The sequence below is a fragment of the Canis lupus genome, chromosome 9 (assembly GCF_048164855.1).
Source record: "Canis lupus baileyi chromosome 9, mCanLup2.hap1, whole genome shotgun sequence".
NCBI lineage: Eukaryota > Metazoa > Chordata > Mammalia > Carnivora > Canidae > Canis > Canis lupus.
Genome location: NC_132846.1, coordinates 16,633,458 through 16,658,868, shown reverse-complemented (window position 1 = coordinate 16,658,868; position 25,411 = coordinate 16,633,458). Strand labels below are relative to the sequence as shown.

The following is a 25,411-nucleotide window of genomic DNA, read 5'->3' as shown; positions in this document are numbered from 1 at the left end:
TAACATGTTGCAGAAAAAAATGTTCCCGAGACTGCAGGCCTCTCCAGGTGCTAAGACTCAAGTTAAGCCAGTTTCTCATTTGGAGGATCTGTATTAAATTCATGCAGATTTCAGGTAGAGCTCTAGAGGGCAGCAAAGACGTGGTTTCCATGAAGAAGGTCACATTAAGAAACTCAAGGAATCAAAAAAAAAAGAAAGAAAAGAAAAGAAAAGAAACTCAAGGAATCAACTTTTTTTGTATATGATGCCAATGTATTTGTTTTTTGTGTTTGATGTCTGGGTTAAAATAGAATTTAGTTATTATAGAAATACAGAATTTCAGGGCTTAGAAGTCTTGTAGTGTTGTCAAGTTAGTTCAGTCCTCTTATTTACATAAAAGGAACAGCCCCGAGGGATTAGTGGCTTTTCTAAGATCATCTGGTTAGATAGTGGCAGTGAAGACCCACTCCATCCCCTCACACTCACACATGAACATTACTCTCTCCCACATTTAATCGAGGTTCTAGAAATTTTTCCTATCCTGAAATTATTTGGGCAATATGAAGGATTGAGTTCACACACTTAACTCATGTCCTATGTGTGGGGGGGGAGGGCGGGGAGTGATTGGCATTCTTAAGTCTGAAGCTGGTGGTTTTTAAGCGCTGTAATTAAACTTGGACAGAGAGATTTTTCCAGAGTCGGATCGATTTAAAATTTCCTCAGGCAATACTTCCAGGCTTTGGACTCTAGGTGGCAACATAGGACTTTTGGTTTACTTTCTGGGAGCGGCTGCAACCAGAACAAATTCTGGAGGAAACCTGTCTTTGCAGTTCTTCTTGACCCCGGTAGACTAATAGCACTTTCTCTTAGCTAAGCTAATGATCAGAACCTGGGTGCTCACTTCTTAGATGCTATAATTATTTTCACTACAAGCCTCTGACAATAACTATTATTTAACAGGTCATACTCTGTTATGTCATATGTTTGGCAGGGTCATATGGAGAGAGAAGAGCATTCTTACTCATTTTTAAACTTCCTAGCATTTATGCAGCTGCTGCCCCTCTTCTTCTCTGAGCCACCCCTGCCTCCTCTCCCTCACTCTCTCCAGCCCATTCACACTGTACATTTCTCCCTACTCCCTCACTTTACTCTGTGCAAAGTTTTAATTAAATTAAATTTAATAATTTAAATTATTTTTAATTTAATAAAATTAATTCAGCAGAATCAGCTTTAATGGTCATAAAGGACCATTCTGAAAGGAAAAAGGATTCAGGGGATAGCCTGGTAAATTCAGGAGAGAGAGGGTGACACTTCATGTATTCATTTTTGGAATCCATAGTATCACTAGAGCAGGGTTTCTCAGGAAATGGTCTAAAAACCACGTGAGATGTTTGTGAAAATGCAGGATTCCTGACCACACTTGAGACCTACTGGGTCGCAGTCCCTAAGGGTGGGTCCTGGAATCTCTCTGTTGAGCTGCTACAAAGACTATGTTGTGAAACACAGCTGCAAAGGAGCTGCAGATCTTTTTTTTTTTTAAAGATTTTATTTATTTATTCATGAGAGACACAGAGAGAAAGAGAGGCAGAGACACAGGCAGAGGGAGAAGCAAGCTCCATTGCAGGAAGCCTGGGTCTCCAGGATCACACCCTGGGCTGAAGGTGGCGCTAAACCGCTGAGCCGCCAGGACTGCCCTGCAGATCTTTTTTTGATCATCTGGTGGTGCCTTTTCCATCTCCCTCGAGGCCTGTGATTTACTGTGGGGTCTGGTGTCTGATCCCACTGCTGAACTCAAAGCCTTAAGTTTCATGAATAAAGACAGCCACCCATCTTCCAGTGCCTGCTTGTTCCTCCTTTTCCCCCAACAGTGATCTGACTTGAGGTCCCCTAGGGACACACTGGAAAAGGGATATGGAATGGAAAGAACTTGAACTTTGGAGTTGTAGAGAACCATGATCGAATCTTGTCAAGTGATGTAGTCCACAGGGGCTTCAGTTTCATCAAATAACTACAATCAGACTACTAAGAGATAGCCTATTATTATTATTATTATTATTATTATTATTATTATTATATTTCTTCTCTCCCTACTTAAAATTTTAAAAACATGATTTTAAATTATATGGTATACAAATATATTCTCTTCAGCATGGGACTTGAACTCATGACCCTGAGATCAAGACCTGAGCCTAGATCAAGAGTCAGATCTTGATCTGATCTCAGTTAACTGACTGAGCCACCCAGGAGCCCCTGCAAATATGTTCTTGTTACAGAAACCCAAATGATACAGATGAGATTAAAGTACCCTATAATCTTTCCAACCCGAAGTCCCTGCCAAGTAGGATTGTGCTGCACACTGTTTTTGAAACGTGCTTTGATGATGCAATGTCAGTTTTTAGGAGTCTTTCCATACTGGTATTTTTAAATCCATTGTATTCTTTTAGACTGCTGTAGAACACAGTCTTTCCTCCAGGACTGTAGATTCTCAAGGAATTGTAACAGAGTTTTACATCCTATATTTTCACTTCACATATGTAAATATTTTCCCGTTTCACTATACATTCTTTACAAAACATGATTTTTAATTATTTCATAGTTTTTCAGCATATAAATATACTAAAGTCAATTTAATAATTGATTTAATAATTCTCTGACTGCTGGATATTCAGGTTGCTTTCAATTTTGATTATTGTTCCTATTAAATAATTAACTCAATGCTTCCTTACATTCCCCATTCTCATGGCTCCCTTACTTAGGGATACTCATATGTATATAATATATATTATAACCAAGGAATTAAGATCCTTGAGAAGTGGGTCAAGGCCAATTTATAGTTTCTGCATTTACTTTAGGCACAAATTGCTCTGTGAGCAAGAATGGGTGTTGCATTCTAACTTCTTTAGCTTCTGTTGAAACTCCACTCTTCTCAGCCAAATAACTGAAGCAAAATGAAGGTATCTTTCCAGAACTGTTTACTTTGAGCAGATGAGCATTTTCACAATTAGAAGGGAAGTTTGCAATCAGTTTCTTTAATGGAAAAGGCACTCTTATAGAATTAATCCATGCATGGCTCAGAGGAAGTAGGACTCTTTGAAATTGATTGGATTAAAGCGCTCCTTAAAATCAGAAATACTTGGGTACTCATCTACTCTGCTGGGTGATTGACAGGGGTCTTCAAGCCATCATCCTTCATGGGAGGTACTTGGTGTAGAATCGTTGTGATTTCAGAGCCTGCTGGATTAGGACCAATTAAATCCATAAATAGAAATGAGCTGCCATTATTATCCCTAAAATGATACCCCAACATGCTCACCTGGCCCACTCCTAGGTCACGCGGGAGTTACAAACAGACATACTGCACTTGAAGGGGCATAGCTAAATGCAGATGCTGGGAGTAACCACCATGGCAAGGACGTGCTGAGTTTTAAGCAAAATATGAACTTGAGTAGCTATTTTGCTCCTCTAAAAATACAAGGGAAGACGAAGATGTAGCCTCTATCCTTGATGTCATGTTAACCAAGTATTACTGCACTGCCAACATTTAAAGCACTAAACTAGAAGGCTTTACAGGCAAAATAAAATGCAACAGTGACTAATGGCAGTTGCAGATTTAAATTAGCATTGAGGGGCACATGAGTGGCTCACTTGGTTGGGCGTCTGCCTTCAGCTCAGGTTGTGATCTCAGGGTCTTGGGATCAAGCCCCAGGTCGGGCTCCCTGCTTGGTAGGGAGCCTGCTTTTCCCTCTTCCTCTGCCCCTCCCCCTGCTTGTGCTCTCTCTCTCTCTCTCTCATAAATAAATAAATAAATAAATAAATAAATAAATAAATAAAATATTTTAAAAATAAAATAAGACAATATTGAGAAATAAATGCAGATGATTACTCCACAAAAGTAATATGGATTTTCCAAGTATTAAGTGTTTTCTCCTAGAATTATAATGCTCTTTGACTCAGAAAAATTCAGGTAATTGGGGGTTCTATTTAGGCTGTACAATTTTCATTATTTAACATCTGCTATCTTTGGGAGTGTGATTGGAAGGATGGTCCCATAGCTGGGAAGAAGCTGATCTCTCTGTTTCTTTGTGTGTGTGTGTCTCCCTTTCTCTCCCTTCCCCTCTGCTCCTTGCCAGAAGGAGAAAGAAAATTAGGAGTCTGGATTTATACAGCACTGTCCATCATTTGTGGCATCTGTGATTTCTTAGTACCTTCCATGATGCTGGGAACAGGAACTGCTGTCTCCATCTCACTGAGAGAAAGTGAGTCAGGAGAGGTTGAATGGCCTACTGGCCACCCAGCAAGACTGCAGGACTAGGACACAGGGCTTTAGAATTCCAGAGCACTCCTCCTTCCTCTTTGCCACTCTTTTACATTTTGGATTGAATGCTTGCTTGCTTGCTTGCTTGCTCTCTGGTTAAAAATCATTTCTTTCACTTCTTTCTAACCACAAGCAAAAACCTAACCTTCAGCCATCTCTTGGGGAGAACTTTGTTCTCAGGCATTCACTTCTAACTCCACAGGGCGATAAGACACTGGGTCTCCAGGGAGTTTGTGCTGGGAGCCCAAGGGTGAAAGGTCATCCCCTTCACCAGCCACTGTTCTTCCTTTGGTGAGTTGTCAGGCAGCCTCTCAACCATTGATCAATCAACCCCGACCACAGCCTGCCTTCCATGCAGCCATCACGGATTCTGTCAAACTGGCATCTTCCTCCCCAACCCAGCCGGCCTCTCCCATCACCTCTGCGTCTTCTCCACCATTCTCTATCTTATCTTTATCCTTTCAACTCCTTGATCCTTGCAGCTGCATTGACTCTAACCTCAGGAATTAGTCATCACCCTGTGCTGACTTGGAGAGGTTTCTGTGAATTTGCACTCGGCACCTCATCTAGAGCAATCAAATCACCCAGAAATGTGTTTTGTGCATGTGAGATAAATAGTGGATGAATCAATAGGTAAAGACTAGAGGCTTTGTTAGAGCTTTGTTAGAGGAAATGTGGAACTCATCTGATTCAATTAATTCATTTTTATAAATGAAGAAACTTAAAAAGAGACTAAGTGGCTCTCTTGGGTTATACAATTACTGACACAAATACCATTAACCAGATCTTCTAACACCCAAATTGCTCTTTTCCCTTACGAAACTATCCAGCTTCTGCTTATTATAACTCTTATTCTATACTCGTCCAATTCCGTTCATGTTTTATGTTAGAGATAATGATATATTTTTCGTTTAATTAAGAATTTATATATTATCTCTCAATCTTACTCATTGTTGGTAATAATGTGTTACATCCGTTACATCCCATGAGTATTTTTAAAACCTAATCTTTTTTCCTAAATATATTTTTTTAAATTTTTATTTATTTATGATAGTCACACACAGAGAGAGAGAGAGAGAGAGAGAGAGAGGCAGAGACATAGGCAGAGGGAGAAGCAGGCTCCATGCACTGGGAGCCCGACGTGGGATTTGATCCCGGGTCTTCAGGATCACGCCCTGGGCCAAAGGCAGGCTCCAAACCGCTGCGCCACCCAGGGATCCCTTTTTTCCTAAATATTAAAGTAATACATGCTCAAGGTGTAAAACTCAGGAAGTAAGGGAACCTATAAAGAAAAAAATAATAATTACCCAATTCATCAATCAGACATAATCATTGTTAATGGTTTAGCATATTTCCTTCTAATTTTCATACACTTTTTACATTGTTGAAATCATGCCGTTTATAGAGTTATATATTCTAGAGTGTTTGCTTGCTTAACATATCATGAGCCTTTACTGTGTCATTAGAAATTCTTTGTACACACGATATAATAGCTGCGTATAATCCATCATCTGATACAAACACAGTCCTCCTAATAGCGCCCCTAACTCTGGGCACTTAGGTCACTTGCAACTTTCCATTTCTTGAGACAATGCTTCAGTAATACTTATGCATACATATTTCTATATATTTCTGATCTTTCCTTGGAAAAAAAAACCCTGACAGTAAATGAGTCAAAAGCTATTTATATTTTTAAGGTTTTTATACATTTTACCCAGTTGCTAGGTCGGCAATGCCAACTGACATCCTACCAATAGGCTTCATAGTAACCCTTTTTAAAATATTTTTCCAAAAATAGTATCTCATTTTTATCATCAATTCCGGTTTTGACTGGCTCATGGTTTAAAAGTTGCTGCCAAACACTAGTTCCAAATCAAAATTGCAAACCAGATTCACACCCCCTCTGTGAAATGTTTCCTTAGATTTGTTAGTGCTCCATTTGAGTTAGTCCTGTCCCCACCGTGGCACTACAAAGGGAAGTTGGCAACTCTTTTTTATTTGCTTTCTATGTGTATTTTACTGTGTTAAATGTATTTGAAAGCAACAGACAGTGGATCATGCTCTAGAAAGCAGAGGCACAAGAGTTTCTGCCCTCAAGTTGTCTTTGCTATGGACTGAGAGATAGTCACAAAAGCCAGCAGGAAGCACAGAGTGATTGCTGCTGCAGTAAAGGATGTCCCCATAGGGTGTGTGGATGCCCAGACCAGGCACGCAGAGCTCAGCCCCTTGAGGTATGGGCAGCTTTTAAGGAGAAACAGCACTCAAGCTGCATATTCAAGGGTGAGGAATATGCCAGAGAGAAGACCTGAGTTGACAACAGTCTGCGCAAAGGGAGCGTATGGAGCAAACTGCACACTGTAGAGGTCTGCCTTGGGCTCTAGCCCCTTTGGAGACTTGTGACCTTGGAAGTTATTGAATTTCTCTGTACTTTAGATTCCTCATCCACTAAAATACTACTTCAGAGAGCTGTGAGGAATAATGGAGATAACTCAGGCTAAGTGCTGACTTAGTCAACAGCTTGGTACATGGTAAGAGCTCCAAAGGTGTCAGATAGCACCATTGCCATCATTGTCATCATCATCACTGCTGGAGCACTGAATTCCCATGAGAAAGTGGTGGGAGATGTGGGCTTGGCAGGAGAAGGTTCAGTGCATGAAGGCCCTCTGTAACCTTCTGAGAAGGAGATGCCTTGCCCTAATATCCATCATGCCCTTTGAAGTGCTTGCAGTTTTGGAGTTAACTGTCTCAAGGCAGGAGGCTGAACTGATAATCTCAGATTCCTTCCAGCTCTGAGACGTGATTCCCACCTAAGAGCAAACAGTTTCAATCTTGGGCAGTCTGTCTTACAGAACACAACCCCTTCCTTTTAGCTTCGTGCCAATGACCGAAGGAAGGTATCTTCCCCACATTCTAGGATTTGTAATGGTTAACTCCCACCTAGTGTGAGTAATTCTTGTATTGATATCAAACTATTTAGTTTGAGAATAAATTCCCGAGAGGGGGAGGTATATATAATACGGGTTTTTGTTTTGTCTTTAAAGATTTTATTCATTTATTCATTAGAGACACACAGAGAGAGGCAGAGACATAGGCAGAGGGAGAAGCAGGCTCCTTGCAGGGAGCCTGATGCAGAACTCGATCCCAGGACCCTGGGACCACGCCCTGAGTGGAAGGCTGATGCTCAACGCTTGAGCCACCCAGGGGTACTGGGAGGAAGCATATAAAAGGACTCCCAGCCAAAAGAAAAAGATCTTTGAAATTTTCATTCCTCATGGGGTTGATTTTACTGGAAGGGAATGTGAAACAAAATGGACTGATTTTGTTCAGTGAATACTCTGCTCCCTTTCCCTATTTTCTCTAGCAGCTTACAACACTGCCGCAGGGGGGCAGCTGGACCACGGCAGCCCGCCTCCCAGGTTGGGTTCATTTCTGCCTACCTGGTTGGCACATGAAGCCAGCCCAGTTGCTGCTCCCTGCCCCCTCACTCCTACGTCTCTGCCTCCTGTCCTCAACTTCATACTCCTCAGCTATGCTCAGCTTCTATGAAGGCAAACATGTCTCTAGAGATGCATTGCATTCTCCTTGGACAGACAGGCTGGGAGAAAGGAAATAACTATGCCTCTTAGTTTGCACCAGTTATCCTGGCATAAACATCACAGAGCCTCTTTTCCCTCTCAAAAGTGTCATGTTTGGATAATATGTTATATGCCAACTCTATGGTCACATGTATAAAACTCTATGGTCACACGTATACTAAACATTTACCCTAGTGAGGGGAGGGACTGGGTCGTTTTTTATCATGAAACCTCCAGCACAGAGCCACAAAAATGCAGCTGGTAGTCTCCTGTACCCTCCATAGTTTAACCCTGAATAACACCCCTGCCCCTTTAAAGGCTCTGGAATCCCAGCATCAGGTTTTACATCTGTAAAGTGGAAACAATAATACTCAACTTCTGGAACTGCAAACAAAACAAAGCCACTACTGATTTTACATTCTGGAAATTGTAAAACATTATAGAAATGTTGTGGTACAGAACTTAGCACAGCAATTGTCACATGGTAAGCATCTCATAGATGCTTGTTGGTTGAGTGAATAGATGAATAAACTAGTCATAATAAGTTAACAGCCTTCAATGGGGAAATGATTGATTCTCCTAAAATTGGAATGTTCTACTTAGCAATCAAAACTGATTTAAAATCTAACCCTAAAGCTAATCTGTAGATAAGATAGCAAAATGAACCCCTCCCATAGACTTGCTGTGAGGACCAGGAAGGAAATAAGTAATCGAGAAATATTAGGGCAAATGAAGCTGAAGCACAGCTAAACGTGACACAAGGTGGCAGGTTCCTATAAGTTGGCCCTTGCTGTAACTTCAGAACTGGCAAGTGACGAGAGAGGTAGGACCTACCCTATCTAATTTTCTGGTAAAGCCTATAATCTCTAGACAATACCAAGCCAAGATGGTGATTCAAGCTGAATTTCTTGATTCTTGTTTAACTTGGATGCATAACAAGGGAAATGCATTGCTTCTACCAGTGTGGAAATGCCACTGCCTGGTGCACTTTTATGACCTGACTGGTCCCTCACTAATGACACTGACTGGTACCATAAAATGCTAATTCATCTTCTTTTCTGATTGGAAAGGGAAAGTTCAATTAGAAAACAAAGCATTGAGTTGAATTTGTTTTCAACCTGGGTGTTAGAATGCATGCTTCTGGAATCATTGAAGTCTGACTTCAACATTGGATTTTATTTTATTTTTTTAAGATTTTGTTTATTTATTCATGAGAGACACAGAAAAAGAGGCAGAGACACAGGCAGAGGGAGTAGAAGCAGGCTCCATGCAAGGAGCCCGATGTGGGATTCGATCCCTGGACGCCAGGATCACACCCTGAGCCAAAGGGAGACACTCAACCGCTGAGCTACCAGGTGTCCCAGATTTGATTCTTAGTAGAACTAAAAAGGAGATACTGACAAAGACAGGAATCTCAACCAAATAGCACTAAATACTGATTCTACATATTTATCCTAACTGTGGAACTGGCCCCGACCCAGTCATTTGGTATTTTGTGGCATTTGAGCCCCACATAACTTATAAAGGCTATGGGATCTTTTATTGAGTGATAGGATGTTGGAGGTGTACAAAGCATGCCTTTTCCTTTATTTTATTATATATATATATATATTTTTTTTTTTAAGATTTTATTTATTTATTCATGAGGGACACACAGAGAGAGAGAGAGAGAGAGAGGCAGAGGCAGGGAGAGAGGCTCCATACAGGGAGCCCAACGTGGGAATCGATCCGGGGTCTCCAGGATCACGCCCTGGGCCAAAGGCAGGCACTAAACCACTGCGCCACCCAGGGATCCCATGCCTTTTCCTTTAAAGGCAAAATTTTTAACTTGGAAAAATTGAAACTCACTCAGCTCATCAATGAGTGTATTTCCCATTTATTTACACTTATCAGATGTAGTCCCCTCTGAACATCAATTACCGGAGATTGGATGAGGTCTTAGAGCCCTGTGGACACTGTTGGTACCACCAGGATAGCAAGAGAAGACCATTTCCTTAACAACTCGCTGCCCAAGTGGGCTGACAGGACACATACATGGGAAATAAGTAGTGACATGAGGTGAAAATGACAACCATTCCATTACTTTGGGAATCCTAGTGAGAAGTAGAGAAATGAAATGATAAAAGATAGAGAGGCAAAACCCCACCCAAACAAGCTGAGCGAAGATACAGTATTTGGGGGCCATGATAGTTGCAAATTTATGCATGGGTTTTCAGTAGTTCTTTCCTGCTTGATAAATACCATTAAATATGCCCCATTGTGGGACAGGCCCCTTACCTGCCCCTTCATCTCCGTTCTGATGATGTCATTCATATTTTTGGTCTTGCTCACGGAAGTCTATTACCAACTCCTGTGCCTGGGCTAGGATTCCAGGGACTTGTCACTGGGTGTTGTGCTATAGGTTGGCAAATCAAACTCCAATTAAAAAAAAAAAAATACAAAGAAAAAAAAAAAAGGATTCCAGGGCTTGTTTCCTCACATCTGAATCACTGTGGCACCCTGATTTCTCTGGCTTTGATTTTGTCAGGGGGCACATTGATAGGATCTTTTAAGAGATGATTTTTACTCCCCCACCCCAATCATTTCAGGTTTCCAAGTTCCTACCCAAGTCATTTGGGCAAAGCATCTTCCTAGGAACCAGAAGCCACTTAGTAAAAGTATAGCAACATGACAAAACCAGCAGAGCTGATGCAGCACAGGAAGCATTCCTGGAAGGTCTGCAAGTATGAGACACAGTCAAGGAAGTTACAGCATGTAGCTAAGCGCACTGTGAAACCCTCCAAAGATACATGGCAAAGACACAAGCTTTAGAGACAGGAAAGTTTGGATCTGTATCCTGGTTCTGCCATGTAATAAAATAGGAGTGTCAAAAAAATAACTCCCAGGGTTATGAGGTCTGACTGAGCTACCATTTATAAAGTGTTTAGCACTGTGCTTGGCATATTATATCTTCTTTTCTGGAAGTGTGGAAAGAACTGCATAAAGGACACATTGACCCCTCAACTCAATGGAGAGCTGAAGAGAGAGATTTAATCCACCCAGGGAGACTCAACTGAATAAATATTTCTTGAATATACTATATGATATATTATATATCACATGTGAATTCTTAATTTTTCAAATAACATCATATTTTGTCTATGATGCCAAAACCATGCAAAATACAAATTACTCTTGGAGTAAGCATAAGTCAGATATTTCAGGCTGCTTTAGAGCTCAGAGACATTACTTTGCATAGTTGTTCTCAGTATAGTAGGTTGAATTGTGTCCTCCCAGAAGATAGGTTTCAACCTTGGGTACCTGTGAATGTGACATTATTTGGAAATAAGGTCTTTGCAGATGTCATTAATTAAGAGGAGGTCATTTGGGGCCTAAATCCAATAGCTGGTGTCCTTCTAGGAAGAAAAGAAGACACACAGAAACACAGACACACAGGCAAGAAGGCCGCAGAGGCAGGCTGGAAAGCTATACTGCAAGTCAGTGACCACCACCAGTTACTGGGAAGAGACAAGGAAAGATCCTTCCCCGGAGCCCTCGGAGGGAGTGTGGCCCTGCTGGCACCTTCTAGTCTCCAGATCTTTGAAAGAATACATTTCTGCTGTTTTTAGGCACTGAGATTATGGTGATTATTTATGGCAGCCCTAGAAAATGAATACATGAGGGTATACTGAGTGGAAGTTTGCCCACATTTTATCACTTGTTCTCATACAAGCAGAAGTTAGATTTTTTAACAAGAGAAATGTTCCTTAGTACACGTGCAAGCATACCCATTTAATAATCCTATACCTTAAAAAATAATGATATATTATTGAAAAATTATGTGTATATCAAATTGTAGCACGTAAAAAATAACATGTTAAATACCCTGAAAGTATTTACCACTAAAAACTCACGAACAGTGAAAACGGCGGGGAGGCAATTCATCATCTCTACATAGCAAATTTTCAGGAGTAAAAGTAGCAGAGTAGTGTGACCTCTTTTATTAGTTCTAAGCCAGCCACATTTACTTTAAAACTTTTGCTCTTTTTCTTACTAAATTAGCAATTATCTGGACCTGCTAAAATTCACAAAATTAAGTACCATGTTGAACAAAGTGCCATTTTTCCCTATTAGATAAAAACTTAGCATGAAACTCTAAGCCTGAGAAAGTTCAGGTTGCCTTTTATTTACAGTCTTTATCAAGCAAATAATATTCATATTTTGAATTATGCAAATAAGCATTTACATGATAAATCGTAATTGCTCTCAGACAGCTGTTTATAATTGGGTAAATGAGACACACTTTTAAATTGTCTAAATACATACTTACCCATGTTTACATATTTATACACTAGACTGTAACTGTTCTGAATCAGCTGTTAGCATCTATTGTGCCTTGTACAGACCAAGGGAAGAGAACTTTTCACAAAAACAGCAAAATCCCTCTTAACTTGCTCTAAAATGAGAAGGATTTGGTAAGACTACCAAATAAGGGGTGACCTCTCAGCATATCCCTTGCCTGTGGCATTCCACAGTACTTTAAGCAGGAAATGATTTTATATCACTTTGGTTGGCTGGGGAATTAATCCTGATTCATATTCTTATCTGATTGGGTATACCAGCGGCATAGAAACATGTTCCTTCAAATGAATGTTTTTATACCTTAAAAGTTCAACTGTTTACCCATGTGTTATGTCAATCAAAAAATAGCAACAAGTATTTCTTTTGAAAATACAGAAGAAAATGTAGAGCACTAGTGCCTAATTCTAGCACCTAGAATTAGCCTGTCTGAAATGTTCAGAAGCAATTAAAAGAAAAAGCAGATGGTCCTGACTACAAGAGCTAAGGGAACTTAGAAAACAAAAGAAGGGGTAGGATGCAGGGTCTTAGGCAAAGCGGATTGGGTTTTGAGGACTCAGGGAGCTAGCTCACTTCTTGTAGAGTGAGGACTGTGGGGTTGCTGTGAGGCAGGCCTGGAGGAGGATGGCAGGGCCTGTGCAATCCAACACACAACCCTCTTCCCACATTCACGAGGGCCCCTCCCTTGCCTCCCCGACACACATACCTTTCCCAGGAAATCCAAGAGACTTGCTGTGACCATTCCCTCATCTCCATTTTTCCCAGTAGGCAAAGAGTCCTCCCCTGACCCTGGCCTTTAAAAAAAAAAAAAAAAGCTTTATGCATTTCCCTTTGCTTTCTTAAAGCAGTCAATTTTTGCCTTGTTCTGCTTCTCTCTAGGCAAATGCATTTATTTCTAATTCATCTGACCCCATTCTTACCTGGTTTTTTATATGTATGAGAGAGAGAAAGAGAGAGAGACAACTTTTCCAAGATGCTCTGGCTGAATCAAGAGGATTCAAATGCTACTTCAGGGATTCACACACCAGGACGAATGGATCCTGAAGCAGAGAGACTGGGCAGGGGGAGGGGGGACCACCTTGAGGCAGCTGTAAAGTCCCCAAGAAGTGGAAACATTAGAGCTGGGGAGGCTGAGCCTCTATCCTGCCATTAAGTGCAAAAAGAGCCTTTGCATTGCAAGGGGAGATTTAGCCATAGCTGCAAGTAGGCTGAGGCCAGAGCTCTGAGACTGGAGGGTCTGGGTAATGCTGCTGAGTTTAAGGAGATCTCTTCTACAGGCAATTTCTTCCTAACTCTGTTAGGAGAAAAAAATGCTACTTCAGGGACTGGTAGTGCAGGGCGTGGTAAAGTAGAAAGATTCCTACATTAGGAAAATCTGATCTTGAAGCCAAACTGTGAAATGCTGGCAAGTCACTCAAACTCTATCTGTGCCTTGGTTTCTTCTTCTTTGGACTGGATCAAGTTCAACTGAGCTCTGTGACCGCTGATCCTACACTTATGATATCACAGACCCCAGCTGCCTTTGTAAGCTTTAGCTCAGCCTTGCCACCTCCCTGTCATACGTTATCATCATAGCTGCAATTGCCGTGATAAACACCTGCTCACTGTGGGCAAGCACCGCACCACACACTTTCCGTGATATATCTCATTAATCCTCACAACACCCAGATCAATGATTATTTCTATTTTATAGATGAGAAAACTGTGACTCCAAGAAATCACAAAAGTAGATCTAGGTTGCCCAGGTTTTTCAGAGAGCCAGACTTCAAACCCAGATCTGGTTGTCTGTCTGATCCCTGAATCTGGTGCCTGTTGGAAAGAAAAACCAGATGTTCCTTCTGGACTCTGCCTTATGCTTGAGTAGATCAGCCTCGGTGTGATCTGAGTGCTTGGTGTTCATGACTTTACTCATATATTGGGGGATTACAATTTTCTCAAAAATGTCGCCCCTTGAGGGACTTGAGTGCTACTCAAGTGGGTGGGTGGGTAGACTTGCGGTGGAGTGGGGAGGTGAAGGGGGTTTTATATTTGTGTAATTCAGTTGGCTCTAGTTAGTATTCAGTTGTTATCTTTGACAGCCTTCTAAATCAACCCAGGAGTGTGACTACTGGCCACAGAAGCCAGAGTGCAGACCTCCTGCCATGTGGGGTACATTTGGAGGAAGAAAACTGGCAGTGGATACAAGCATGGCACAGAACAGGAATAGACAATGCCCCACCACCTAGGCTCCCTCCAGAGCAGGACGCTGGGTGGCTGCCCTGTCCCGCCCCTTCTCTGGCTCCAGGTCTGTCTGTCTCCAGAATTGACTCAGACCACCTTGGGTGGTCGCTCCCATGGCTATTATGCACGTGCAGCTTTCTGCCTATTGACATTAGGGGATGTGCCCCCACCTTCCCTTTGTTTCATCCTCCATTTAAGACACATTTGTTCTCGCTGGCTTTTAACTGGTTTTCAATCTATGTTCATTGCTAGGGTGAGTTATCTTTTTTAAAAAATGCAACTTGCAATGGGTTTCTGTGCTGTCCAATTAGCATTGTTAAGCTGTTTGGAAACAAATACAACTTAGAGCAGATGAAATCACACTCTGCTAGTCACTCAGATGCTGCTAAAAAGCATATCACAAGAGGATTCCTAGAAATTAGCCTTAGTTCCTGACAAGGACTTTGAAAATGCTGTAGGCCTTCAAGTCTTAATTGGTATCTGAACAAAACCACCCATTCTTCTCTACACTTCCCAGTGTGCTGCTCCAGAGGTGATCACATCAACTCCCTGCCACTGGCCTTCCTTTTACCAACTTCCAGGGTAAACCATAGCTGGATAGAGATGGGTGATCACCAAGCTGAAACAGGCACTCACTCTCCAACTTTCTCTTACCTTCCTCCCTCCCTTCACAGAATCACTTTTATCTCCATTCAGTGTGGACACTTTGGATTCACTTAGAGACACTAACAGGTTTTCTCCCCTATTTCACCTGCCCCTTGGGATGCTCTTCTGACTAATGGGCTGATGGGAGAATCAGTTATCCCACCAGGATTTGAATAACAGAAAATCTCAACAATGGATAAGAGAGTGCATCATGAAAAGAGATACTCATATACTTTTCCTAATTGTTCTTTTTTCCCCCTGATTGTTCTATAAAAGAAGTGATTAAGATGACAAATCATGAAAACTAGGTGGTTTTTATTTTTATTATAGAAAAAAATTTACTAGAGATGACCCGCTAATTATATTGTCTAGCTCCCCACATTCTAATATCTGAGCTTTCACAAAATTCATCATTTAATAGTCATTCTAATAACATGTAAGACATAGAATGTCTAACTTTAGGCACACATTATTTCTTTGATAACCCCTCCTTGAAACTGGTTTTACAGCCAATTCCTTTTGCTTAAAGAAAAAGTGTTTTTTCTTCCTTTTTCTTGTTAAGTAGTCAAAAACTAAAAAGCAACTAAATCCAATGTATAGCCAGCCATTTCTCTTCTCATGCTACCAACCATCCAAATGTGCACATACTTCAGTGCCAAAGAAATGTTTCAACTATGTCTCCAAAAAAAAAAAAAAAAGTGCACATCCTGATACCCTAACCATCCAGAAATATCTCAATCTCATTTTCATATACTGCCTTGATTTGAAGAGCTGAGAATGAAAATGAGCCATGGACACATGCTGTGTCAGACAGTCTTTACAATAGGTTCATGTGGACCATGGACAGAAGAAGTCTGAAAATAGATTTGGTGGAAATTGTAGGGGATTGACCTGGGATTGGTTGTAAATTAAATGAGAACTTGACAAGTAGGTGGAATAAAAAACAAAAAAAAAAACAAGTTTTATAAAGCACTCAAATTCCTTCAGGTTCATATTACAAAGCAAAATTTTTTAAGGATAAGCCAACAACAGTTTAGAATAGATCTTGTTAAACAGAAGAAACTTATTCAATAGGAGAAATTTTTTCTGTCACTTAATTGAAGGTCATAACCAATTAAAAAATACAAACATATTCATATATTATTCATATATGAAAGATGAGTCTCTCATCTTGGGGATACTCCAGCTATCATTTAAAAAGTCACCTAAGGGGAGCCCCCGTGGCCTAGCGGTTTAGCGCCGCCTTCAGCCTGGGGTGTGATCCTGGAGACCCAGGATGGAGTCCCATGTCGGGCTCGCTGCATGGAGCCTGCTTCTCCCTCTGCCTGTGCCTCTGCCTCTCTCTCTCTCTCTCTCTGTCATGAATAAATAAATAAAATCTTAAAATAAATAAATAAATAAAGTCACCTAAAAAAAGCACAGCTTTATCATACACAGTGGTGTTAAATACATAGCATACCTACATTAGTATCAGAATTCATTCAGATAAAGTCTTTTCTTACTTGTTTCCCAACTTGAAAAAGTCCAATTCATGGGTTCTAAGATTCAGAGCAAAGCAAATACTACAAGAAATTTCTCAAGAAATTCTCCATACACTGCTGTTGAGATAGAGCTAAACCTAAAATGCCCAGTGTTGAGTTTTGTCATTTATACATCCGTCTGATGGCTGTGGAGGTAGTTTCCATGGTAAGCTCCCTGTCTACAAGAAGCAGGGTGAGTGGAATGCCTCCTTCCAATGAAGAACTTTTCACTGACAGTGATAAAGGCCAAGAACCTCCTTCACACAAATGATTGAAAAACAGAACACGAAGGACATTTTTATTTTGTTTTGTTTCCTTTGTGTGGTATGTGACTTCAGTGCAAATACCCATTTAATCAAGAATACAAAGACAGCCACCTTTGCTAGCTAAGGGATTTCCAGAGACTGCAATAAACATAGCTCTTTTACTTTTTTTTTTTTTTTTTTTTGGTGAGGAGATTCCTGCAGGTTAATTCCTGCAGGTTATCATTTCATACTCTTGGTATGGTTACACACTTTTGCCTCCTTTTGGGAAGAAGATTTTTTTTTTTCCAAAGAAACATTTAAAAGTAAACTCAATAGAATCTAGAAAAACTTGAATGCTTTAGAGGGTGAAGTTTCCTTATTGAGTTTTTAAAAATTTTTTTTATTTTCTTACTGAGGTATGATTGACATATAACATTGTATTAGTTTTAGGTATACAACATAATGATTTGATAATTGTATATATTGCAAAATGTTTACCAGAATAAGTTTAGTTAATATCCATTACCACACATAGGTACAGATTTTCCTTCTTGTGGTGAGAACTTTTTAAGATCTACTCTCTTAGCAGCTGTTAAGTATATCAAACAGTGTTGTTAATGATAGTCACCATGCTGTGCATTACATCCCCAGGACTTATTTATCTCATAACTGGAGGCTATTGTAATTAATTTTTAGAAATATAAATACTTTGGGAAAGCATATAGAAGGCACAGTTGACTGGGAATTTCTGGTTCATGCATTTTTTTCTCTCTGAGTCGATGAGATCAAATTGAACCCATTGCTAAGCCAGCCCAGACTCGCTTTCTCCTTCACCTCTTAATCATTCCTTTCTAATACCTTCTATTACAATGGTCTTTCTTTCTCCTCTTTACATCCTCTTCATTCCCTCCCTCCCCCAATTTCTTCAATTCTAGGGATATCACAGTCTATCTGCCTTCAAGCCTCTCCTTAAGCTTTGCTTCTCCTAGGTAATCTACCCTGACTCAGGATGCAATAACAAATGCGAGTGTACATTGTAACATTCTCAAATGTATAAAATGTAAAGTGATATTTTATTACTAGTGCTGTCATCATCACTGTAAGAAGATGGACTATTTGATCCTTTAGATCTCTGACAGACTGTGGTCCCTGTCTTCAACAGATATTAACAAACACTTTTCTATCCTAATAATTGGTTTAGTGCTTAAACTGCTGCCAAATAAGACAGAAAAAATATCCGATTTTAATAATACAACCCTTTTAAAATCCAAAAGTTAACCTCAAAATAAAGGTATATAATATAGAGGCCTTGTTATAATATTTGGGTAATTGAAGAAAAAATAATTAGTTTGAAATGAAATGCTAGTGGTTATAAGTATGTACCGCAGGCAGGTCTATGTGAGGTACTGGGGCAAGTATGAGAAAATATGTCCTGGAGTCACCCTACTCAGTCAGTGTCTATTTGTGATATTAAATGTGATGTAAGGGGATCCCTGGGTGGCGCAGCGGTTTGGCGCCTGCCTTTGGCCCAGGGCGCGATCCTGGAGACCCGGGATCGAATCCCATATCGGGCTCCCAGTGCATGGAGCCTGCTTCTCCCTCTGCCTGTGTCTCTGCCTCTCTCTCTCTCTCTGTATGACCATCATAAATAAATAAAAATTAAAAAAAAAAAATAAATGTGATGTAGGGCCTGGACCTTTATTATGTAAACATCAACTGGGATACTGGATCTTTGGGGGGGGGATACTATTTTATATAAACTATCAGTCAAGTAAAGGAGTATAAAGTAGTATCTTAAAAAAAAATTAGACAAAAATGAAGTTCAGTTTTGAATAGTAAGATCTGTCACCCACTCCAAAATGTGATATTATTTCTATCCCAACAACTTACATTCCATACTATCATTATATTATACCATTGTAAGGTATGGGAAAGACCAGAAATATTCAATTAACTAGTTTTAAAATTTTTAAAGTCATTTGCTGGCTCTTTAAGAAAGGGAAACCATAGATATTTCATTAAAATACCTTTACTTTTTAATTCACTGAACCATATTACTCCCTATATTTTTTTTCACTATATACCTAAACAACTAGATACACATAGCAGGAGAGAAAAACTTTTTTCCTAGAGATCAACAATGACAACAAAAAAGTCCATGGAAAGTCAATATTTTAAGAAATTTAAGATGGGATCTTTCAAATCTTGTCGTTTATGTTAACCAATAAAATCCAAAGCCCATTTCAAAGATGTACTAAATCCCCAGTCTGAAAGTAATTGCCGTTCCTTGTCCCACGTGTGTATATATCATCAATACAACTAAGAATGAATTCAGTGAGGCCTGGACCACCGCCAAGCAATTGATTATTAGCCATTAAAAGGGAAATGTTTATTTATTCATGGCAACTAGTTTTCAGAAGGAAAGGCAAAGAGGTCTGATTTTAAATGCTATTGCTTCTTTCTATCCTAAGCCTGATCAAGATCATTCACTTCTTCTTGGAGGTATCAAAAGCCCATTTTTATTTTTCCTTTTGCTATTTTAACCAGAATAGTGATAAAAAAAAAAAAAAAAAAAAAGGAGGGGGGGAGAGCAGTTGCTATGAGGCAAAGAAAAATGTCCTGGCAGTTGAGGGCCCTCCATCTATCAAGGGGAATTTGCAATGTTGCCTCTCTTCAATACTGTATAGATTCACAGGATTTTGTGAAACACTTAACCAAAATGGAAGGATTTAAAAACGGAATGCAAGATATAGATGCAATCATTTTTTAAAAATCAAGATACTTTAGTTTTATTTCAGAATTTTCTAGTCTTAAATTCTTAAGCACGCAGCCATGATGATCATCTTGGATAATACTTTTGAAAGGCAGATTAATGCAAACTGCTTAAATATATTCACTATAGCACAGATGTCTAACGATTAAAAACTCTTATTAGGATTGAGATGCACTACATCCAATTACAGGGAAACAGATACTTATCTAATTAAATAATAATCCTCCCAAGCCATGTTGAGTTGCAAAATAAGTTCAAATGTCCAGAACATCAAATAATATTTTAAAATCTAGAAAGGATATTCAGTTAGATGATTTGCTTGTGATACTAAGAATCTCTTATGAATTGGAGGCAATTTATATAAAGATTTCCAATATGTGTAAAACTTACTATCTTGCCTAGTTTTTCCAATTGACCCAGTATCAAAATAAATTTCCCCTCCCATGTCGTTGAGTTTATCTGATATGAAGAGGCAATAGCAAAAGTGCCTTTCACTAATAATTCTGGCTGTTTACCTCCTTTCCTCTATTACTTCAGAAGGGAACAACCTCCTGGAGTCCCCAGGCTCTGGCTCTTAGAGATAATTTAGATAAAATCCCAGAGCCCAGTTGAGAAGAAGATTGGACCAGCCAGCCAAGGAATCTAACAGAGGAGGGAGGAAACCACAATGACACAGTGAAACCGCAATGCTTTCTAGAACCAGCAGGTGCGGAGTTTTCCTGGGATATTTAGAACACAGACTGAGACCCAGGAACGCTGTTGCCAGATTAGGGAAGGTAAGGCTAGAAGTAATATTTGGAGCTAATCCCAGAACTAGGTCCTTCTCAGCGCACCAATGCTGAATGTGGGGGGGTGGGGGGGGGGTTATCTCTTCTTCGGGAGCCAAATACTAAGAGTAAAAGCAAATATTTGATGCTGAAGAGCTCTTAAGAATTGAAGAGTGCCATTTACTTATTTCTACACGTCAGTGTGGGCTTAGGATGTTAAATAGATTAAAAGGCTAAGAGAGGTCAGTCACTCCAGGAAAGACTCTTCTTTTGCATCTCCTGACTTGGTTCTCTGGTCGTCTTTCCAAAACTAAGATCTACCTCACTCCAACTCCTGTGGACGGAAACTTGGAAGATGGCACATCCTCTCCTAGAACATTCTGGAGAATGTGGAGTCAGAGTCGTGGGGATGAGTACCAGAAAGGGGGGGGGGGAAGACCCATGATGGAGTGAGGGGGGAGACCAAAGTTGCTGGCTAATTCAATAAAGATAGTTTAAAAAAAAATTCCAGCAGATGTAATCGTAAAACTTATAAGGTCCTAAGAAGTTACCATATCTATTCTCCTCTATTTCAGATAAGGGTAGGGGGTGGAGGGGGAGGTGGGGGGGGAGAGTGGTTCAGAGTGATGAGGCCATTAGAGCTAGTTAGGAGCTGGGCTGGGGTGCCAACTGACTCCCAGGCCAGAGCTCCTTCTCCCTGACACAGCCATGAAGTTCAGACCCCAAACGGGAGTCTATCCTAATGCTTCCGTAAGATGGTTTCAATCAGTGCTCTCCTTCCACCTGTCTCTGAAAATGGGGTAGCAGAGGTTTGCCAGGCATCCGGCTCTAACCGGATAGAAGTCCTGGAAGCCCTGGGTCAGTCTGTGACCTGCTCAGTCTCTGGGACGCTGGGGCTTAGGTGTTGGGCGCAGTGGGCCCCGAGTTTCAGGCTTCTGCTCCCCCACCCCCATCCCCCCTCCCGCCCCCGTCTACTCCTGGCTCCCTCTGCCGCCCTTCTCGAAGAGGACAGACAAGTCATTTCAATTTAATCTTATTTAAAAAGACATAACTAATAAATCTATTGCCGGGGCGGCGGAGAGACGGCCAGCAGAGTCGATCGTGCTCCCAATCCCATTGAACCCCATTGAAAACCATGACAACACGGGACAAGCTCCGATTTATCCCGGCGTGCTAAAGAGCTTTGTGAGCAGGCGTCAATCACGCATTATTTCGGACTGAACAAATGCAAAATCTTGACTGGAACAAATGCTTCCAACAGGTCCGGGGCGTCGAGCTCCATTTCCCCTTTGTCCGCGGCCTAGCAGTTGGCCTGTATTGGGGTTGCCTCCGCCCGACCACCCAGCGCGCGGCGCAGCCCGGGGAGCCTTGGGCACGCTTGACAGGGAGGCTGATGGGGAGGGTGCACCGGGCCAGCGAGCCCGGGCCACTGCACAGGAGCCAGGTCCGGGTTAAGCTCAGGTGCAGCTAGGGCTTCGGGGGCGGCCACCCAAGCGCCGCGCCTCTCTCCAGAATTTAGCGGCCAAATACCCGAAGGGCGGCTGCAGAGGCGAGGCCTCCGGAGCGGCCCCCGCGAGCCCCGCTGAAGCGCTTCAGGCGAGCGCGGGGAGCCCTGGGCCAACAGAACGCCCTGCACCTGAGCGATTGCTGGGGTGGGGCTGTGGGAGCTGGATCTCACCCTCCCCGCCCCCCCGCCCCCCGGGCGGCACGCTGACCCTTCTGCCCGGCGAGCCCAGCCCGGATTCTCCCGGTGATCGGGTACCGGCTAGCGCGAGGCCGTAGCCCCGGGACTCAGCCCGACCCTGAGGCCACACGGCTGAAGCTCCCAAGTGGCGCCGGAGGGTGTGGCGACGCCAAGGCCATCCAAAGCCTCCGCGGCCTCCCCGTGAGACGCGCCGTCGCCCTGGGCCCACGCGCGGGCCTGGGATGGGGCTCCGAGGAGCGGCGGCCACGGGCCCGGCGGTGGCACCAAGGGCCTGAAGCGCTTGGCCCACTCCGCCTCGGTTTTGCGGGCCTGGGGAACCGGGCGCAGGGCTGGGCTCCTGCCCTGCAGCCAGCCCTCCGCCAGCTGCCCCCGCGCGGGGAACGTTGGGGGTGTGGTCTCCAGCGGCCTCCAAGCCCGCGGCCCCGGCCCGCGGCAACAGGCCCCTCGCGCCGCCCGAAGCTCCGCGCCTGAGCCCCCGGAGGGGCCCCAACCCGGAGCAGAGCGAGCGCGCCGGGGCTTAACGCCGCCTTGTAAATCACTTTCCGGGTAATTGCGGGCGACGAACGCTCTAGCAAACAAGCTCGAGGAATAAAGCAAACAGGGAATAAATTCCTGGGTGCTCATAAACCCACCCATGCCGCCCCCACCCTAGCCGGCGCCCCTTCGGGGCCAGGCCCCGCGTCAGCCCAGGAGGAGGAGGAAGCCGGGGCTGGGACAGGCGGGGGGTGACCACCGCTCGCCACCCAAGATGTTATTCATTGGTAACAATCCCCATTATCTGTCCCCACTTTGGGCTAATCAGACGGAATCGCTAATGCCGGAGAGCCGCTTCCTGCCTCCTCTGGGAGGTAACGGGGCGCCGGGGGGGGGGGGGGGCGGGGCGCGGGGGGCGGAGGTGGCACCTTCCGGGCTCGCTGTCTTTGGTCCGGCACTCATTCAGGTACTTAACACCCCGGAGACCCGGACCTCGGCTTTCAAAGCATCCCGGGTGGGAAGAGCTGTTTATATAAACAGAGATTGCGCTGTAAGCGCGCTAATATCCCGGCAGCCGGCGCATGGCGTGCGCCTCCCGCGCCCACTCGTAGCGGCGGCGCCCCGGCCGCCCCGCCGTCCCCTGCCTGCCCCGCCCCCCTTCCCCTCCGTGGCCATGGCCACCTCTGGGCGCCTCAGTTTCACCGTGCGCAGCCTCCTGGATTTACCCGAGCAGGACGCACAGCACCTGCGGAGGCGTGAGCCGGAGCTGGGCGCTCCCGGGCCCGGCCCCTGCGCCGCCTGGTTGGAGTCCGAGCGCGGCCACTACCCCTGTGAGTAAGCGGAAGACCGCGGCGGGGGTCGGGAGCGGGGAGCGGAACCGCGCGCCCGACCCGCGCCCACCCGGCGCCGGCAAGTCCCAACCGGCCTTTGGACCAGAGGACAGAGGCTCTGTCCTCCTCAGACCCCGAAGCCGTTCGTGCCCTAGTCAGCACCGCCGAGAGCAGGTCCTTGCGCCTGGCCCTGACGCCCGGGATCCGGGTTGCTGTTTCTAGAGCTCACGATTTTTGAATAGTTAAGAAACGGCCCTTAAATGCTTGAAAACACGGCTACATTCTCAGGCCTCAGTCCGAGATGGGCAGCATTGGCGAGCCCAGCTCCCCAAGGCTTTGCAAACCTCGGCCGCCTCTTGCAGTGGCCGTGGAGGTGGCCCGGGCCGGTGACCGAGCTTGCGGCAACTTGTCCGCTAGCGCAGCGACCGGTGTGGACTTGTTTTAAGAGGGCCCCGGAGAGTTTTGGAGGAGGTGGGGGGGGGAGGGGGGTCTCATCTCAGGCTGCGGCATTTGGAGAGGCGGGTTCCGGGTGTGGGCCCCGGGAAGGACGTGGTTTCACCCCAAAAGCCGCGGGCAGGTGGCGGCGCGCTCCGGCCGGCGGCTCCGGGCGCGCGGGCGCGCGGGCAGCAGCCCGAGGGCGGAGGCGCCGGCGTCTCACGGGGCCGTGTCTCCTTTGCCCCCTCTAGCCTCGGACGAGAGCAGCCCGGAGACCAGCCCGCCCGACTCGTCGCAGCGGCCGTCCGCTCGGCCGGCGTCTCCCGGCTCAGACGCGGAAAAGAGGAAGAAGCGTCGGGTGCTGTTCTCCAAGGCGCAAACGCTGGAGTTGGAGCGACGCTTTCGGCAGCAGCGCTACCTGTCCGCGCCCGAGCGCGAGCAGCTGGCGCGCCTGCTTCGCCTCACGCCCACACAGGTCAAAATCTGGTTCCAGAACCATCGCTACAAGCTGAAGCGCGCGCGCGCCCCGGGCGCGCCGGGGGCGATGGAGCCGCCTGACCTCGCAGCCCCCGCCGAGCTGCGCGCTGCCCCGGGCCTGCTGCGCCGCGTGGTGGTCCCCGTGCTGGTGCGCGACGGTCAGCCCTGCGGCAGCGGCGACGTGAGCGCGGCCTCCGTCCGGGACAAGAGCGGCGCGTCCACGGCTGCCGCCTGCCCCGTGCCGGGCTACGCCGCCTTCGCGCCCTGCTCGGCGCTCGGCCTCTTCCCCGCCTACCAGCACTTGGCGCCCCCGGCCCTGGTGTCCTGGAACTGGTGAGCCCGATGCGGGCCGCGGGCACCTGGGGCTGCCCCGGACTTCGGGGAGCCCGTGCGGCCGAAGCCGGGCTGGGGGCCGAGATCCGCAGGGCTCCCCCGGCCCCTCCTCTCTGCGGGCACCACCTCCTTGGGCGCAGGGGTCTCCCGCCCCGCCCTCGCCAGCCGCGGAGCAGGGAACTTTAGCCAGGATATCCCCCCCCCCTTCCCTCCACCGCCAGCCCCAGAGCTAGATTTTATTGCTTAAACCTTATTTGTATATTTTTAAATAGCTATTTGTATGGGAAGCAACTTATTTTTTAAAGAAATAGAGTATTTTTCCTCTTTGTGGTGCTGCGAGAATAAAATGTGTAGGGTTGAGTCCCCCGAGCGCCCGCCGGGGACATAGATGGCAGCTGTGCTCCCCGGACCGGAGTTCAGGGCGCCAGTCCACTCTCCCCACCCCGGGTTGCGTGGAAAGGACAGATCCCCGTCCGGACGCAGCTTTAGGAAGATACTGGGGGGAAAGGGTGGAGGGAAGGAGGTTGAGGTTGCGGTTGCGGGGCGGGGGAGGGGGCGGGGGGGGGCGGCGAGGGGGGAGAAACCGGAAACCCTGGGATCCCTGTCAAAGGGAGGTGCTCTGGGCCCGCCGAAGTGACTTGGAGGCCCCTCTGGGCTCCCGAAGCTGCTGGTGTCTTAGACACCAGAAGTCAACCCAGTTGGCCACGATAGGGCATAATAAGCTTTCCCATAAGGATTATTCTGGAGACGTGCCAGCTGGGCTGGGGGCAGAGCATACTA

At 44.7% G+C, this 25,411-nt stretch overlaps 1 protein-coding gene across 1 annotated transcript; it reads left to right on the top strand.

Annotated features, from left to right (window-relative positions):
- Window positions 1–23,040: 23,040 nt before the first annotated feature.
- Window positions 23,041–24,912, top strand: NKX2-8 (NK2 homeobox 8). The gene is made up of 2 exons (XM_072837721.1): window positions 23,041–23,386; window positions 24,073–24,912. Exons 1-2 carry the CDS (start codon window positions 23,230–23,232, stop codon window positions 24,633–24,635), a joined length of 720 nt encoding a protein of 239 aa, XP_072693822.1. The 5' UTR covers window positions 23,041–23,229; the 3' UTR covers window positions 24,636–24,912.
- The last annotated feature ends 499 nt before the right edge of the window (window positions 24,913–25,411 follow it).

Excerpts from the sequence above, each read along its gene's own strand:
- NKX2-8 (XM_072837721.1), top strand. The coding sequence starts at position 23,230 with ATGGCCACCTCTGGGCGCCTCAGTTTCACCGTGCGCAGCCTCCTGGAT. Across the intron at positions 23,387-24,072 it reads CGAGCGCGGCCACTACCCCT|CCTCGGACGAGAGCAGCCCG; the intron begins GTGAGTAAGCGG and ends TGCCCCCTCTAG.